Source organism: Babylonia areolata, chromosome 29 (genome assembly GCF_041734735.1).
Source record: "Babylonia areolata isolate BAREFJ2019XMU chromosome 29, ASM4173473v1, whole genome shotgun sequence".
NCBI lineage: Eukaryota > Metazoa > Mollusca > Gastropoda > Neogastropoda > Buccinidae > Babylonia > Babylonia areolata.
Window position 1 is genome coordinate 5,635,841 of NC_134904.1, and position 15,545 is coordinate 5,651,385.

Consider the following 15,545-nt stretch of genomic DNA (forward strand, 5'->3'; position numbering starts at 1 on the left):
CAGCGTTCGGTGGGTTATGGAAACAAAAACATACCCTGCATGCACACCCCCGAAAACGGAGTATGGCTGCCTACATGGCGGGGGTAAAAACGGCCCTACACGTAAAAGCCCACTCGTGTGCATACGAGTGAACGCAGAAGAAGGTGTCCACTGACGCCCGCGACACACCTGTGAATTTTTTTAATTTATTTTATTTTATTTTTTTATTTTTTTTGAGGGCGAACAGACTTTCTCCCGTGTGTCATGACATAATAATAATGGTACTTATATAGCGCTGAATCTTGTGCATAGACAAATCTAAGAGCTTTCGCACAAGTCATTCTCACGCACGCATAACTCTAAAATTGGAGAAACTAAAGACAAGGAAGAGGCAGGGAAGGGAGGCTATTTTGGGAAGAGGTGGGTTTTAAGGCCAGACTTGAAAGAGCTGAGCGAAAGAGGAAGTTCATTCCAATTGCAAGAGCCAGAGACAGAAAGAACGGCGGCCAACAGTCGAGAGTTTGAATCTGGGTATGCGTAAGTGGAGTGGATCCGAAGCTGATCGTAGTGAGTGAGATGGAGTGTACAGGTGAAGGCAGCCACAGAGATAGGAAGGGGCTGATTTGTGAATACATTTGTAGCATAGAGTGCTGATCTTGTACTTTATTCGGTGTGAGACAGGGAGCCAATGACATGAAACAACAGAACTGATTGCTGTCAGTCACTGTTCAGCCCTGAGAGAGAGGCGAGGAACATGGGGGGAAAAAATGGACAGAAAATTAATGGTGCCAGGTCATCAATGGTTCCTTCCCCTACGGTCTTGAGAATACGGGATGGAAGAAGAAGAAGAAGGAGAAGAAGAAGAAGGAAGAAGAAGGAGGAGGAGGAGAAGAAGAAGAAGAAGAATCTGACTAATTGAGTCTTTAATGGGTAAAGAATTAGGCACAGTAAAGGCCTTTTTTTTAATTTTACAATTATTCCCGTTTAACGACACAAAACAAAAATTAATTTTTTTTTTTTTTAATGAAATAAGATACAATGATGGTGAAAACGAAGGATGGATAATTAACTGGAACATTCCATTAACAACAATAAAGCAATGGAAAAACAATTGTTATATACATAAATCATGAAGAAGAAGAAGAAACGCTGTTTACATGTATCTTATTAGCTTCTCAAAGTGAAGAAGAAAAAAACCCCACAAAAAACACCTCTTCCTCAGCCTTTTACTGTGAGTGGAATCACGAAGAAGAAGAAGAAGAAGAAGAAGAATCGCTGTACATATATATATCATTAGCTTCATAAGATAAAATAAAAATAAAAATAAAACCAACAATCATAAAAAAAAAATTCTTCCTCACGAAGAAGACGAAAAATCGCTAAACATACAGAAATCATCTTATTAGCTTCGAGAAATGGATTAAAAAAAAAAGAAGAAGAAGAAGAAAAAAAGAAGGAAAAAAAGAAACACACACACACACACACACACACACACACACACACACACACAAACAGCAACAAAAAACAAAAAACAAAAAAAAACAAAAACACAATCACACGAAGAAGAAGGCGACGAAAAAATGGCTGAACATACAGAAATCATCTTATTAGCTTCGGGAAATGGATAAAAGAAAAAGAAAAAAAAAAAGAAACACACACACACACACACACACACACACACACACACACACACACAACCCCACCCTCCTCCTCAGCCTTTTCCTGTGGGTGGAATCACGAAGTCTTTGTGTGGTTAGATGCCTTATTTAGTTATTACTTACCGGCGTTATCGGGGGGTGACCAGTCTGTTTCCGATGGAACTCATCGTGTCTGCGTAGTGTAATGTTGTGTCTGGCTCACGGAACCATAGTGATTTTTTTTTAATTTATTGTGTGTTTTGCTGTGTGCCTCAGGTACATAATGACAAGAGTGTCGAGTTGCTAGTATGGTGGTGAGGTGGGCGTAGTGTGGAGGGTTGTGCAAACGGGGGAGGAAGGGGGTGGGCGACCGGGTGGTGGTGGTGGTGGTGAAGGTTAGGGGTGTGTAGGGGGTATCGTAGGTGGGGGTTGTTGGGTGGGTGCGTGGAGGTGAAGTTGAGTGCATGCCGTTAATTCAGACTGAAGAGGGGAGGGAAGCGGACACTTGTGTCTCAATGTTTGTCGGTCTGTCTGTTTGTCATGTTTATCTATCTATCTATCTGTCTGTCTGTCTGTCTGTCACACACACACACACACACACACACACACACACACACACACACACACACACACACACACACAGAGGGAAAAAAAGAGAAGAAAAAATGAAATAAAAGAAACATACAGCGACGCGCTCTTCTTAGATAGACAGCAGCTGGAATTTCACACAGAGAAACCGGTAGCGACACAAAGAGTAATACAATACAAAGCAATACAATGCAACGCGATGCAGGACAATACGTTCCTCGTAAACATTTTCACTGCAGCGTGAAAGAATGTCTTCCAAACTCTCTCGGTCGTCAATGGCAAACGAGATCAGTTTCAAGCAGTTTTGTGGGTTTTTTTCGGAGTGTTTTTCATACACGGTATAGACGTAAAATCTTCTTCTTCTTCTGCGTTCGTGGGCTGCAACTCCCACGTTCACTCGTATGTACACGAGTGGGCTTTTACGTGTATGACCGATTTTTTACGCCCTCACATGTAGGCAGCCATGCTCCGTTTTCGGGGGTGTGCATGTTTGGTATGTTCTTGTTTTCATAACCCACCGAACGCTGACATGGATTACAGGATTTATAACGTGAGTATTTGATCTTCTGCATGTGTATACGCACGAAGGGGTTCAGGCACAAGCAGGTCTGCACATCTGTTGACCTGGGGAGATTGGAAAAATCTCCACCCTTTACCCACCAGGCACCGTTACCGAGATTCGAACCCGGGACCCTCAGATTGAAAGTCCAACGCTTTAACCACTCGGCTATTGCGCCCTTCGAAAGGTAAAATAAAACGGGAACGTCAACCAGATGGCCTGGTTTTCACAATCGGTTAAAAACCGTAGTTTAGATTTTTTTTTTTTTTTTTAAGACTTCTTCTGCGTTCGTGGGCTGCAACTCCCACGTTCACTCGCATATACGCGAGTGGGCCTTTACGTGTATGACCGTTTTTAACCCGCCATGTAGGCAGCCATACTCCGTTTTCGGGGGTAAAGACAACTTACAAAGGTGGTAGAATGGTTAAGACACCTATCTGTCAGAACAGTGTCCGTGACGGTGTGGGTTCGAATCTCATTCTCACCCTTTCTCCCAAGTTCGGCGGGGAAATCAAACTGTCTAGTCGTTCGGATGAGACGATAAACCGAAGTCCTATGTGCAACACACACACACACACACACACACACACACACACACATGGCGCACTGACAAAGAACCCATAGCAACATAACTGTTGTCCTCTGTCAACATTCTGCAGACGAAATCCCACACTGATATGTAGGCCTATACACACACACACACACACACACACACACACACACACACACACACACACACACACACACACACATATATATATATATACATATAAACTCTGCTGCCCGACTCGTCTTCAGAAAGAAAAGATCTGAGCACATCACTCCTCTTTTGCAACATCTCCACTGGCTCCCTGTCTCACACAGAATAAATTACAAGATCAGCACTCTATGTTATAAATGTATTCAAAAATCACTCCCTTCCTATCTCTGTGGCTGCCTTCACCTCAACACTCCATCTCGCTCACTACGATCAGCTTCGGATCCATTCTGTTTACGCATACCCAGATTCAAGCTCTCGACTGTTGGCCGCCGTTCTTTCTCTGTCTCTGGACCTTGCAATTGGAATGAACTTCCTCTTTCGCTTCGTCAAGTCTCCGCACTCAGCTCTTTCAAGTCTGGCCTTAAAACCCACCTCTTCCCAAAACAGCCTCCCTTCCCTGCCTCTTTCTTGTCTTCAGTTTCTCAAGTTTTAGAGTTATGCATGCGTGTGAATGACTGGTGCGAAAGCGCTTTGATTTGTCTCTGCACAAGATTCAGCGCTATATAAATACCATTATTATTATCATTATTATCATTATCATTACATGCATGTACTCACGGCTTGACAAAGCGCATTGGGATATGCTGTTGGTCAGACATCTGCCTAGCAGTTGTGGTGAAGCGAGCATATATGGATTTGTCCCTGGGTGGGGACATGGGGAGGAGAGGAGGGGTTATCTTGAACTGGTTTTAGAGAACTGACGTGTGTCATGATAGGTTCAGTTTGGGAATCGTCAGATTATCCGTAATTCCTTCCAGTCCTCACACTTCTGTATATATATATATATATATATATATATATATATTTGTATTTCTTTTTATCACAACAGATTTCTCTGTGTGAAATTCGGGCTGCTCTCCCCAGAGAGAGCGCGTCGCCATACTACAGCGCCACCCATTTTTTTTGTATTTTTCTTCCTGTGTGCAGTTTTATTTGTTGCCGTGGGTTCTTTTGTTGCCGTGGGTTCTTTTACGTGCGCTAAGTGCATGCTGCACACGGGACCTCGGTTTATCGTCTCATCCGAATGACTAGCGTCCAGACCACCACTCAAGGTCTAGTGGAGGGGGAGAAAATTTCGGGGGCTGTGCCGTGATTCGAACCAGCGCGCTCAAATTCTCTCGCTTCCTAGGCGGACGCGTTACCTCTAGGCCATCACTCCACTTATATGCATTGTCATCCTTTCCTTTGCTCTTTCTCAAATTTCTCCAGGTTTTCAAGTCTTCCTCTCCATAAAGTCGTTGTTGGTATTTGATCTTCTGCGTGCGTATACACACGAAGGGGGTTCAGGCACTGGCAGGTCTGCACATATGTTGACCTAGTGTCTTCTTTTTTTTTTTTTTTTTTTTGTTCTGCCTGCGGAGGGGCTTCGGACGAAAGGCGTCGATCCCCCCCTCCCCCCTGTCCCCCTCCCCCCCATCTCGTTCTGTTGACTTCATTTCATGGACATGTCTCGGCAGAACCGATCTGGCGACTGGAACTTCTGATCCAGTGTTCCGGCAGTGATCAACAGTCCAGGGGTCCCATTTCAGCACGCTGTTGTGTCCTTGGGAAAGGCACTTAATGAAATGAAATGAAATGAAATTATGGTGCTTAGAGCCTCGCCGACCACTAAGGCCATCTCAAGGCTATCGCCGCAGGCACTTGAAAAAATAATAATAATAATAATAATAATAACAACAACAACAACAACAACAGCAACAATAATAATAATGATGATAACAATAATAATGATAATAATAAAAATAATAATAATGGGCATTTGTGAACCTTAATCTTACCAAAGCCCCAAGCGCTTACAAAAAAAAAAAAAAAAAAAAAAAAAAAAACGTAACAGGACAAGTATACTGGGACGAAACAGCACAGGCATCAAAGGCCACGCTTTCCCGTTGTAGTTAACCCGTTCGACACAACGGAAGCAAGACAGAGGGATCTCTGTGTCGATATTACATGCTTTTAACTCTCTCCATACGAACGGCGAAAGAGACGACGTTAACAGCCTTTCACCCCAATTACAACCATCAAAATAAAATTTATTACAAGCGGAAGGCTCTTACACTGACGAGGTGAATGTTGACAAAGAATACCACAATTCTGACGACGGAAGCTAAAGGTTGGGTCATAGAGACACCCACTGGACATCCGAGGGGTCTGTGTAGAGGAGAAGAGAGGACTGGCCGTACTGAGTGAGTTAAATAATTATTATACGGATTATAATTTATGTACTTTGTTTCCTGTGAACTGTTCCAAACCTTGGAGACGAACGACTGGGGGGTGGGGGGTGGGGGGCGGCGGGGGGAGGGGGGGGGGGGAGAAAGGGCACAGTACCCACCTGCCACATGGACATTTTAAGCACAAATGACAAAGTACCAAAGTGCCGCTTATCCCTTAGTAGTTTAGTTTACTTTGATTATGTTTTTTTCCTTTCTTTCTGTTCCATTTTATTTGTTTTGCGCCAGTTTGGTTTCTGATTTGTACCTACTGTGTCACTAGAGCTTTACAGCTAATGACATTAAACATTTCAGTGTTCAGTGTTCAGTGTTCTCTCTCTCTCTCTCTCTCTCCCTATGTATATATATATATATATATATGTGTGTGTGTGTGTGTGTGTGTGTGTGTAAAGAGAGAGAGAGAGAATGAACAATGAACAAATGAACAAATGTTTTATTGAGGGTAACTGGATAAGCTGGAAGCTTCTTTACACCATGCCCTCCCTCACACACAAACATCCACACCCACACACACGCACAAAAGATGAAAAAGGAAAGAAAAAAAAATCGGTACGGACACTCGGTGTAGACAGTAACAACAACAACAACAACAACAAGAGTTAATCACGAAACATAAAAAATAGCATGGAATATAACTCAGTCACACACACACACACACACACACACACACACACACACACACACACACACACACACACACACACACACACACACACACACACACACATTCTGAGCTCCTTTCCCTGTTCACATTGTCAGACAGCAACGAAAAAAATGTTATTGTGTGGAAGCTCTCTCAAGAAGCTCAAACAAAACACGGTATATAAGAATAATTGTCTCATGAAAGAGAGAGAGAGAGAGAGAGAGAGAGGGAATTGGAATGGTTTATTCACAATCAGATCACAGCCCCGAGTGAAGAGGTATACGTAAACATAACACAACTCAATGAAACACATAGAAAATAAGTATAATGTAGACAATATAAAAAAGTACATTATATCCGTTTTACGAAGTAACAGTTTCTCTTAATTCGAATACCTTATCAGAACATCAGAGAGAGAGAGAGAGAGAGAGAGAGAGAGAATCGGAATGGTCTGTACAAATTCAGGCTTAAGTCCCAAGTGAATGGATACATGTGAACACGATACAACTCAAAGAGACGGCATAAGCAAATAAGCCTAAACAGAGAGAGAGACAGAGAGAGATACAGAGACAGAGAGACACAGACACAGAAAGAGACAGAGACAGAAAGACAGAGAAAGAGAGACAGAGCGATAGAGACAGAGACAGAGCGATAGAGACAGAGACAGAGAGAGACAGAAACAGAGAATGAGAGGCAGAGAGAGACAGAAACAGAGAGAGAGAGAGACTGAGAGAGAGACAGAGACAGACAGACAGAGACAGAGACACAGAGAGAGACAGAGACAGAGAGAGTCTTGAGTCTTGACATATTTATTGATTAGGCCTTTGACCCATATCAACAGAGGTTAACACATCTAGAGGTTAGTATGAAGATAACACAAACATATAATTGATAATTCACATATTTCTGATTTGAAAAGCTTTGTAAATGTAAGTGGCGAGACGTGTTTGAACGTTTTTGTTTTTGTTAGCGAATAACAACGACAGTTTAAAGTTGGAAGGACGATTGAAATACTTTTTTGCAATATACAACTCCCTAAGTTCATAGTATTTTGGACAGCACAAAATGAACTTCTGTTTCTCTGTGATATCTGCAAAATGGACAATCAATTTTTTTTTCACTAACATTTTCTGTGAAACGTAGTTTGTGTATTTTTAATGGTGATACTCCTAATCTCAAACGAGTTAAAAAATATCCGAATTCTAATGTGTTTTAACATGTTTAAATACGGCGCTAAAGCTAAAGATGAGCTGAATGAGCAATATAATGAGAATCTGTCATTTGAATTTATACTGTTTACCCATTCGTGTTTATAGGACCTTACTAAACGTTCCTTAAATTCAGCCAAAAACGCCTTTTTATCACCCACTCCCTGATTCCTCCAAACTTCTTCAAAACCATATTAATACAATGTCTAACAAATGGAAGAGGCCCACGTTTTCTTATTTTGTTCATGTAGGTATAAAAGCATTTTATATGCTTTAAATGGCAAACGATGGGTAGGCATCATGACAACACGTAACCAGTATTTCAAACACTTAGTGTACATATTTATGTATAATGGGCAGCGTCCTGTCTCGCCATAAACTAAAAGATTTGGCGTTTTGGTGGTGACATTCAAAAATCTTTTCAGTGCAAACAGATGCACCCTTTCTATGACTGTAAGATCGTTATTAATACCCCAAACTTCAGCACCATAACTCAACATAGGCTGGATCTGTGCGTCAAACAGTTTGAAAAACACAGTGGGGGATCTTTCTCCAAGAGACCAGAGTAACCTGAAGATACATACCACGCCTTTTTTTTTTTTTTTTTTGCACGATCAGCGATATCTTTCAAAGCGTGGGAAAAGGACAAGCGAGAAGAGAGACAGACACCAAGATACCTGCATAAGTTTGTCACTTCTATCTGATTTTCTCCATAGTACCACCGTTCACATGCAGCAACATGACCACCGTTTCTAAAGATAATCACGTTTGATTTTTCAAGGTTTACCTCTAGTCCCAGTTTGACAGCTACATTATGCAAAACGTTTAGCTTTTTTTTTGTAAACCACAAACAGTATCAGAAGCTAAAATGACATCATCTGCAAACAACAGAATCATAATTTCCACGATACCAGGTATCAACTGAATTCCATGTCTGCCATGTTTTGTGATTTCTTCTGCGAGTTCATTAACAAGAAGGGAAAATAAAACCGGACTGCATAGTTCGCCTTGTTTTAGTCCTCTTGGACATAGAAAAGACTCTGTCACATCACTACCCGATCGGACTTTAGCTTTCACTGTTCTATACATGCTTTGTATGGCTCTGTACAGTTTCCCATTTACACCGTGTTTTCTTAATATGTTCCAGAGCTTTTGTCTACTAGACAGAGACAGAGAGAGACAGAGACACAAAGAGAGAGAGACAGAGACATAGACAGTGACAGAGTCAGAGATACAGAGAGAGACAGAGACAGAGAGACACACACATAGAGAGACTCGGACAGAGACAGAGAGAGACAGAGAGAGACAGAGACAGAGACACAAAGAGAGAGAGACAGAGACATAGACAGTGACAGAGTCAGAGACACAGAGAGAGACAGAGACAAAGAGACACAGAGAGACAGAGCCAGAGAGACACACACATAGAGAGACTCGGACAGAGACAGAGAGAGACAGAGAGAGAATTACCTCTGACGACGGATTCCAGCCATTGTTTCTGGTTGACAGGCACCTCATCAATGGACGTCATCTCTTCGCTAGGTTCTGGGAATGTCTTCATGTCTGTCATCAGCCTCACAACGTACCGAATCAAGAATTCAGAATTGTCTTTTCAACTTTCAGAAACTACCTTCCAAATAATGATATATATATATTTCTTTTTCAGGATTTTGTCACCAGGATATTACCAGCCTGTATATTACTGAGAGAATAGGGTGGTCCTGTTTCTGAATTTTTGCACAGACTTTGCCGTTTAACTTTTCTTCTCAAGTTAAGCCTGCTCCCCCGATGTCTGTGGTAAGCTAACGAATGCTGTCTTCAAAATGTTTCTTCATCAAATATTTCACTTCTTCGCGTTCAGATTCTCCCTGTTTGCAAACATACAAAAAACTGCCCTTTCCCCTGAAATAAAACCAACAACCCTAGCGTTTATCAAACTCTAACAGAAGTGTTTGGGAATCGCGGAGGGAGTTGTGGTAGAGTTCGGTATTTATACACTCAGGGGAGGAGCCTCTTTCTGAAAGAAAAGAGAGAGAGGGAGATAACACAGGGGGGTGTCGCCACGCGCGCAATATCCACAGGGTTGCGTGGGCGGTGTGTGCTCTGGTTAGTATCTGTCTGAAAGAGGCGGGACTTGTCTAAGCAGGGATCATCTTAGGTGTAAGGAATTCTAAAAAGTGCGTAATATATGGATATTTTTATATGTAAAAAAAAAAAAAAAAAAGTTTGCACGTGCTCACGGCAGCACGCACGCACACACGCACGCACGCGCGTACGAACACATAAACACACACACACACATACACACGCACGCGCGCGCGCGCGCACACGCACATACATACACACACACACACAGACGGCACACACACGTACGCACGCAGGTACACACATTAACACACGGACGGACGCAGGCGCGCACTGGCACTCACAAATACAGACACCGCACACAGACACATCATGTACTGACACACAAACACAGACAGACAGAAACACACACACACACACACACACACACACACACACACACACACAGGCCCGCCACCACACCCCACCACCACACCCCTAGCCCACCCGCGCTCCTCCCCCATACACACAGACACAAACACACGCACACACACACACACGCACACACACAAACGTGCACACATACAGACAATTTCCGCATCATGCTCAAACGTGCACGTACCTGCGCTTTTTTTTTTTTTGCATCGCCTTTTTCAGAATGAGATTGAAAAGGATTAAAGAGCACAATTGTAGACGGTGATGGAGACAGGGGGTGTTAGGGCCAGGGATTAACTGGATGCCAAGCAATGACCTGCCCAGCTGAAAAGACAGAGAGGGTGGGCGGAGAAAGAGAAAAGAGAGGGGGAGGGGGAGAGAGAGAGAGAGAGGGTGGTGGGAGAGAGAGTAGGGAGAGGGAGAGAGAGACAGACAGCGGAGGAGGGGGGGGGATGTTGGGGAGAGAGAGAGGGGTGGAGTGTGAGAGAGACAGACATAGAGAGAGAGGGGGGTGTGGGAGAGAGAGAGAGAGAGGGAAGAGAGAGAGAGGAGAAGAGAGAGAGAGGAGAAGAGAGACAGACAGACAGAGAGAGAAAATGGGGGAGGGGATGGGGGGAGAGAGAGACAGACAGCGGAAGAGGGGGAGAGGTGGGAAAGAGAGAAGGGGGGGAGTGAGAGAGACAGACAGACATAGAGAGAGGGGGTGGGAGAGAGAGAGGGGAGAGAAAGAGAGAGGAGAAGAGAGAGAGACAGACAGAGGGAGAGAGGGGGGGAGAGACAGACAAAGCGAAGTGGGAGAGGTGGGAGAGAGAGAGAGCGAGAGAGAAAGGGAAGAAAATACAATACAATACACATTTCCGATTCCGAATCCTAATCAGAATGCCTCTATCATCTCTAAGAGAAAGTAAGTGTGGTGAAGTCTCTTAATACATACGCATTATAAGCAAAACGGTAAAATTTGGCATCAACATATACATAACAAAAAAACCACTCAGCTCAGTCATAGCAAAGCAAGTCTGATAACTAGATAGATAGATACACAGATAGATTGAGATGAGAGTCATCACACCAAAGCAGACGTGGTTTTTTTTTCGTGTGGCATAACATTTTGTTGAGATAGGCTACACACACACACACACACACACACACACACACACACACACACACACACACACATATATATATATATATATATATTGCCAGTGAACATTTATTTTTCTTATACGGATGTTCAGGTAAGAGCTCAGGTTGATGCATACTCTCTGGTACAAAACAAGTTTGTCATCGAACCTGTGCGGCCGTTCGGCTTACAGCCGCAGAGAATTTTGGCTCTGATACCCTAGTGCTAAGGTGAGAGTGAAAAAAAACCCATCTTAGAATAATTCTGGTGTTTATTTAAATTCATTGTTATAGCGTCGATAGAGTAATTTGGATAAGTGTCTTTGTATGTGCATTTGATGGTTGTTTTGCTTTTTGGTCTTAAAAAACAAACAAACAAAAAAACAAAACAAAAAACAAAAAACAACCCTCAATGTTATTATGTTATCATACTGTTTCTCAACTTGGCAGTAAAGATTCCTTTTTGTCAAAGTGTTCATAATGTCATTGCTACTGTGACAGGGAGAATAGAATATTGTTTTGCTTTCACGTGATTTTACCTAATCTTTGTATCATTATTAGAATGATTTCCACTAAGACTTAACGTTTAACTCACTCAGTACGGCCAGTCCTCTCTTCTCCTCTACACAGACCCCTCGGATGTCCAGTGGGTGTCTCAATGACCCAACCTTTAGCTTCCGTCGTCAGAATTGTGGTATTCTTTGTCAACATTCACCTCTTCAGTATAAGAGCCTTCCGCTTGCAATATTTTGATGGTGGTAATTGGTGTGAAACGCAGTTAACGTCGTCTCTTTCGCCGTTCGCATGCAGAGAGTTATAATGTTATTGCTGCTGCTGTTGTTGTTGTTGTTGTTGTTATTGCTGCTGCTGCTGTTATTGTTGCTGCTGTTGTTGTTGTTGTTGCTGCTGTTGCTGTTATTGCTGCTGCTGCTGTTGTTGTTGCTCCTGTTGTTGTTGTTGTTATTGTTGCTGCTGCTGTTATTGTTGTTGTTATTGCTGCTGCTGCTGCTGCTGTCGTTTCTCTTTCGGTGTCTCTGTCTGTCCCTGACTTTTTGTCTATCTCTTGTTCTCTGTGAATGTCTGTCTCTCTGTCAATACTGTGTGTGCCTGTTTGTCTGTCTGTTAACATTTTGTGGAAAGCGGTCACGTTGTCTTGTGAGATTTGTCCGTACGTAAAAAAAAAAATAAAATAAAAAAAAAAATAGACACGTTGTCCGTTCGTAAAAAAAAAAAAAAAAAGAAAAGAAAAAGAAAAAGAAAATGAAGTTGAATCTGATATATCTTTTTGCCGCTTTCAAAATCAATTGATCATTGTTTGGCGTAATGAAACATCTTTATCTGTGTATATATATATATATATAGCCTGGAGGCTTTTCTTATGACAGTCATTTGATGTGGAAAATGGAAGGTTCTTTTTGTGTATTTATTTGCTAATTTTCTGAGCCTTTTTTTTTTTTTAGATATTTTTTTTAATTTTATATTTCAGTTAGAAACGGTGTTTATGTGTTACTTGGTGATCTGAACAGCAGTCACAAATATTTCTCATGATCATGAGGAAAACATGTCTATATTTGATGTTCAATATAAAAGTAGTCCATGAATTGTTAACAGGAATTCTGAAGGCACTATTTTGAATAGTTGTGGAAAACAATGTCATGATATTTGATTTGTTTTTGTATTTCTTCTCATCACAACAGATTTCTCTGTGTGAAATTCGGGCAGCACTCCCCAGGGAGAGCGAGTCGCTACACTACAGCGCCACCCATTTTTTTATTTATTTATTTTTTTGTATTTTTTCCTGCTTGCAGTTTTGTTTTTCCTCTGGAAGTGATTTTTTTCTGCAAATTTTTGCCAGGAACAACACTTTTGTTGCCGTGGGTTCTTTTACGTGCGATAAGTGCATTCTGCACACGGGACCTCGGTTTATCGTCTCATCCGAATGACTAGCGTCCAAACCACCACTCAAGATCTAGTGGAGGGGGAGAAAATATCAGCGGCCGAGCCGTGATTCGAACCAGCGCGCTCAGATTCTCTCGCTTCCTAAGCGGACGCGTTACCTCTAGGCCATCACTCCATGTATACTGCTTCAAATAGTTTGTGTCAGGGTGATCTCAGAAACAAGCTTTCGTGAATGTTTTCTTTTCTTTTTTCTATTTTTTGACTCGCTTGTGTAAACAAAGTGAGTCTATGTTTTAACCCGGTGTTCGGTTGTCCGTGTCTTTGTGTCCGTGGTAAACTTTAACATTTGACATTTTCTCTGCAAATACTTTTTCACTTGACACCAAATTAGACATAAAAATAGGGAAAATTCAGTTCTTTCCAGTCATCTTGTTTAAAACAATATTGCACCTCTGGGATGGGCACAAAAAAAAGCCTAATTATATGCAAACTGCATTTACTGTTATATTTGTATTTTTTTGTATTCTCTAAACTTGGCACTTTGATCTGATATTCTGACCCAACAACAAGAGCATTCATTATTATCATTTTTTGTTCAAACAGGAACTTCTTTTGCTAAGCATGGAAGTTTTATTTATTGCAAACGTTTTGGTGCAGATAGTAAAAAAAAGGGAAATTACTATGTAATTAATGCTAGGGGACTTGTTTCGAATTTGGTTAGGACTTTTTTTTTCTTCTTTTTTTTTAACGTGAAGCTTTATAATAACAAATACAGAACACATTTTAACGATTAGATTTTTTTTAAAAGTGTATCACAAGTGAGTCTTGAAGGCCTTGCCTCTCTTGTTTTTAATGTCGTGTGACTTATTTTCGAGTGTTTTTGATAACTGCTAATTGTGTACACCTTAGAGAGATGAATCTGACCACATGCCTTCAGTGTTATATATAATTTTCCCCAGAATAACGATCCGAAGTGTGCGCAGGAAATGAACTACTATTGTGTGATTGAAAAAAAAAAAACAAGCCAGCCAGCTATTCTATATCCCTGTCTTCCATGATTAATTATACATCTATTCAGTATTGGTTGAAAATAGACAACAGAGGTAAGATTAAAAAAAAAAAAAAAAAAAAAAAAAAGAAAGAAAAGAATATTCGTGTCTAATATGAGAATGAAAGATTTCTGAATATTGTTTTGATTTTATGTAGTTAGACCAATGTGTCGTAGACACTGGCGATTTCATTCATAATATATTTCGTAAAAAGACTGTTTGTAGATGACAAAATTGGAATATCCATATTCAAAATAGCGACATAATTGGTTTATATTTGGATGCTTTGCTAGAAACGCTATGATTCAGTTTGTATGAAAGCGAAACTTGTTATTATATGAAATATACGACAAAATCTAATTACTGTGGTGTGACTGAAATATTCATCCATTATCATCGGCATCGACAATCATGTGTCAAAAATCTGAATTGTCTATTGTGTCAAGAATTAAAAAATGAAACAATACAATACAAAACAACAAACAAAACAAACAAACAAACACACACACACACGCACACACGCACACACTACGCAAACACATGCACACACTACGCAAACACACACACACACACACACACACACACACACACACACACACGCACACACGCAAACACACACACACACACACACACACACACGCACACACGCACACAAACACACACACACACACACACACACACACACACACACACACACACACACACACACACAGACTTCAGTACTGTGTTGCCCAGTATTAATCAAGAGGTCTTAATTAAGCGAACCGTTTGTCTCAGTTGAATGCTTTCATCACCCTGGTTTGTTCACTCTTAATTAAATTGTTAATTAATTAATGCCATCAAGAAATGAAAAGACTGTCCACGAATTCACTTTCCATCTGGATACAGCACTCAAGATTAAGAGGCGTGATGTATATATCACAAAATATGATAGTCAGTCGTGTCCGACTATGACCATCAGACCAGCAGAGGAGGCAACTGCTGTTCCGACTATTTGGGCTAGAATTTGATTATAGTAAAGATTGTCTTGCCCAAGTACATCCCCACTCCCTCGGCCAAGAGGGTTTTAGGACAGTCGGCGTTGGGATGGTTCCCAAAGGCCAACTAGCCCACAAGGCTGCAGCACAAAGAGCCAGTGCAATTTTGCCTCCTAGTTTGAGAGTCATAGTCCTTCACAAAAAACTAAGCTGTAAATGGTTTCCTATTGACTGGAGAAACCATTGATAATACAGCTCTCACTTTGCTGTTGGCCCAAATGTAAACTTATGTCAGTCTGTGATATAAGCCGAGTGTTGGGCTGTCACAATACACACACACACACACACACACACACACACACACACACACACACACACACACACACACACATATATATATATA

At 41.4% G+C, this 15,545-nt stretch overlaps 1 protein-coding gene across 1 annotated transcript in view; it reads right to left on the reverse strand.

Annotated features, from left to right (window-relative positions):
- Nucleotides 1–12,723: 12,723 nt before the first annotated feature.
- The window catches only part of LOC143275043 (sesquipedalian-1-like), a 3,802-nt gene continuing 980 nt past the window's right edge, over nt 12,724–15,545 (reverse strand). The window contains exon 2 of the mRNA XM_076579107.1: nt 12,724–12,735. Within this exon, the coding sequence (XP_076435222.1) occupies nt 12,724–12,735 (12 nt within the window). The remainder of the gene's footprint in view (nt 12,736–15,545) is intronic.